The sequence below is a fragment of the Propithecus coquereli genome, unplaced genomic scaffold (genome assembly GCF_000956105.1).
Source record: "Propithecus coquereli isolate 6110/MARCELLA unplaced genomic scaffold, Pcoq_1.0 Scaffold494, whole genome shotgun sequence".
NCBI classification, from domain to species: Eukaryota; Metazoa; Chordata; class Mammalia; order Primates; family Indriidae; genus Propithecus; species Propithecus coquereli.
In genome coordinates this window covers 43,724-47,462 of record NW_012150774.1, presented here as the reverse complement: position 1 = coordinate 47,462, position 3,739 = coordinate 43,724, and the positions used below count along the sequence as shown (strand labels likewise).

Genomic DNA, 3,739 nt, shown 5'->3' with positions numbered 1-3,739 from the left:
AACCAACTATTTTCTCGGATTGTAATTAAGTAAATGTAATATTTAGTCACGTAGTCTGTGATATTTAATGTAATATAGAATATTTAAGGATTCTTTGAAGAATGAGGCAATACATATCAAAATGTAATTAAAGCCTTCTGATAAAAAGGTTGCAATTGAAGCTGAACCCAAAGAAAGTGTATTGTTAGCAGTAGGATATTTTAAAGTAATTTGATAGAATATAGATTGACATTTTCAGATGACAGTGTAAGATAATATTATTTGTTAGGTTCACTGAATGAAAATTATTTATGATATCTTAGTGTTTGTTTTGTTGAGTAGGAGAATCACTTCCACTGAGTTCAGGTAATCAGATCACAATTCGATTTACTTCAGTTGGACCAATAACAGCTAAGGGATTTCACTTTGTTTATCAAGGTAAGTGACCCTGTAGTCTAGAAACACACTAAGGAATGATATCAATTTCCATGCTATATTCAGAGTTATTTAATGATAAGATCCTCATAACCATATAGGAGAGATAAAAGGTCTTTTTAAGCAGTCTTACCCTGTCCCCTCCATCCTTACTGGAGTACTATCACTTTGACTAAAATAAAAAAAAAGACCTGTTGCTTCCATCATCATTCTCAATTTAAATGTCTGATTTTCCTTCCTTGCAACATACTGTTTTCAAAACATCTATTTTTTTCTGACAATTCTTCACTCTCAACATTTTTTTATTTTCTCATAGTCTAGCACTCTAAGTTAAAAATGTACAAGTTTTTCTGCTGATGTATTTAGGCATGCCAAGGAAATCATTGCTTCATTCCAAAATTATAGCTTTTCATTCTCTCAGGAGAATTGAAACTTTCTTCACATTTATTAAGGATTTTTGTACAATTGGAAGTTTGTTTACATGTTTTTTTTCTCACCTTTTATAGATGATTTTCTATGTTATCATTAAAATAAATCAAGAGCCATCATTTGAAATATTTTCTTTGAATTATGTATGATATCACGTAGCAGTTCTTCTCAAATGTATCTTGAACTTTATTTCTAAGAAATTTCTAAACATTTGTGATGTGATATTCTTATTAAACCCTCTTATCCCTTTTATCAGTTGACTATAATATTATACTGTTGTATTTTTAGTAGTACTTCCCCCAGTAAACAATTTGTGGTATTGTGAAATTAAAAAGGCACTGTAACAGATGTAATTATATTTACTCAAATCACATAAGAGGAATTTATCTATTTGGAATTCATCATATCATTTTTTGGGCTGTTGTCAATCTCTTTGATCACATTTGTTATGTGTTTTAAAAAGAAAAAACATCCTGTTATCATTCTATTTTACTAAATAAAAAAAGGCACAATTAAAGGACATAACTATAAAATCTAAAAGCAATTTCAAATTTGGATGATTTTGCAATATTATTTGATTATTAAAGTAAAAACTTTATTGTTGTTAATCTGTCTGACTTATATTCTGCTTAGCCTGAATGTAGTTATTTTCATCATAACAAACATGTTTTGCAAACTAAGTTTTGTGAATGTGTTATGAAATTAATACAGTGTTACGTTTGCTTTTTTAAACCTGTTTTTAATTAAGAATCACATACTGAAAAAAAACTGTAAAAGTATTTAATGCAACCTGTAATATATTTTTTAACTTGTTACTTCAAATTTAAAAAGAAAAAAAACTCAGTTTTCATCTCACAAATTACAATATCTAACTAAATTAGATACTTAGCTAAATTAATAAGAATTTGGTAAAACAAAATATAGAAAGAAAAGCATAGTTAGTGTTTAAATGATCAAAAGTAAAACATTTTCAGTAATAAATCTTGATAGCAATATTCATTTTAAATTGTATTTTATTCTGTAAAAAATTTAAAACTTTTAGGAATGTATTTAAATTGTTAATTCAAGTTCTAACAAAAACTGAAGACTTCTTTGTAATATGTTTAAATATTTAAATTTTGAAATCTGTATTTGTCTACCAAATGTGAAATTAAAGAAAATAATTATTTCTACACAGCTGTTCCTAGAACAAGTTCTACACAATGCAGTTCTGTGCCTGAACCAAGATTTGGAAGAAGAATTGGCAATGAATTTGCAGTTGGTTCATTGGTTCTCTTTGAATGTAATCCAGGATATATTCTCCATGGATCCATAGCAATTAGGTGTGATACAGTGCCCAATTCTTTGGCCCAGTGGAATGATTCCTTACCTACCTGTATTGGTGAGTATATAAATTTGTATGCTCTGTGATTGTACATATTTTATGTAAAAATTAGTTATCTTACATCTTTTAATTTTTAAATTTCACATCTAATTATGCACTAATTTTTAAATAATTTATTAGATATGCTGTATTTTGAAAATTAAGTGGAGATTTGTTGTAATTGTTTTGGTGATGAAATCAATGAAAAAAATTGTGTTAGATTAGCTGAATAGTTTCCTCATTTATTAATTTAGACAGTTGTCATCAAAAGAATTAGAAAATTTGCATTAGTAAATAAAATTTTTTTCTTTTACTCTTTGTTATAGACACGTATAAAGAATATAAAATAAGAGATTTTTCTCAGTCTTTTACAAACATAGATGGTAACAGCGTTGAATGACTAGAATGCATAGGATTAGCTAAAAATATCATTGTTTCAATGTATATTTTTGCAATACTATATCTAATTTACATTGGTAAATAGAATATCTACTATCTAAAGTCATGGGTCTTTAAGTTGTTTAGAAACTTATAGTATTTCGGGATAATTACAATGATTCTTGGTTCTTATGGAGTTAAATGCACATAGAAAATATATAAAGTTTGGAATTTGCCCTTTTCTTTGTCCCAATACCGTATCTGGAAATTATTACTTTTTAAAATTACATAGTATTAAATTCAAAGAGTGGTAAGACTTAACTTCAGGTTAAGAAATATTTCTAATGTGTTGAGTTCTTTCTCTTTAAAGTTATATTGGTCTGTGATTTAGAAATAATATTTTTTAAAATAAATTTTTTTTATTTCAATAATCTCAATTTTCCACTCTCCATAAGGAAGACATGCATCCTTATATGTGTCTATCTCATCTAAAAGAGGAGAAAAAAATTAGAAAAAGAGAAGAGAGTCACAAAGTGAAAAGAGTGATATTACCATCAGGAAAAATCCAAAGTATTAATAGTTACTATAAAGTATTAATCATCAACCTTGAGATTTCTTATCTAAATTAAATCCTATACCCATTTATTTTCAAAAAATAGTCTTCTTAAAATTTTATTGCTTTTATGTCATGGTCACTACGTTTATGACCTGAAATACATGTGTCAGGAATATGAACCAATTGGCACCTATCCTCTTTTAAAGGTAGAAAAAAAGATGACTATTATATTGTAATACTTTGTTCTCTCTCTCCTCCTCTTTCTATTTTTTTGTTTTTTGTTTTCGTTTTTGGATGGTTGGTGATTTGTTTGCTTCTCCTGGTTCCTGTTGATCAGTGGTGTTTGGCCAGTTTGTATTTTTCCAGACATCACTCCACGATGTTGTTGAGGTGTATGATGGGCCAACTCAGCAATCTTCTCTGTTATCTTCCCTCTCGGGATCCCATTCAGGTATCCTTTAATAGAACTGCCATGCATCAGTTATTGATTATAGACTGACTTTGACTAGTATTGTAGTGAAGGTTGAGATTTATGTCATCCATATTAGAAATAAAGTAAACTGAAAATAGAATCACTTTTTTTCTTTTTTTTAAGAATA

General features: G+C 27.9%; 1 protein-coding gene across 1 annotated transcript in view; it reads left to right on the top strand.

The window, feature by feature from the left end:
• Window positions 1-3,739, top strand: part of LOC105819659 (CUB and sushi domain-containing protein 3) — a gene marked incomplete at both ends in the record, with an annotated part of 761,280 nt that overhangs the window by 724,491 nt on the left and 33,050 nt on the right. Inside the window, 2 exons of the mRNA XM_012655960.1 lie at window positions 322-417; window positions 2,021-2,224. Of these exons, the coding sequence (XP_012511414.1) occupies window positions 322-417; window positions 2,021-2,224 (300 nt within the window). The remainder of the gene's footprint in view (window positions 1-321; window positions 418-2,020; window positions 2,225-3,739) is intronic.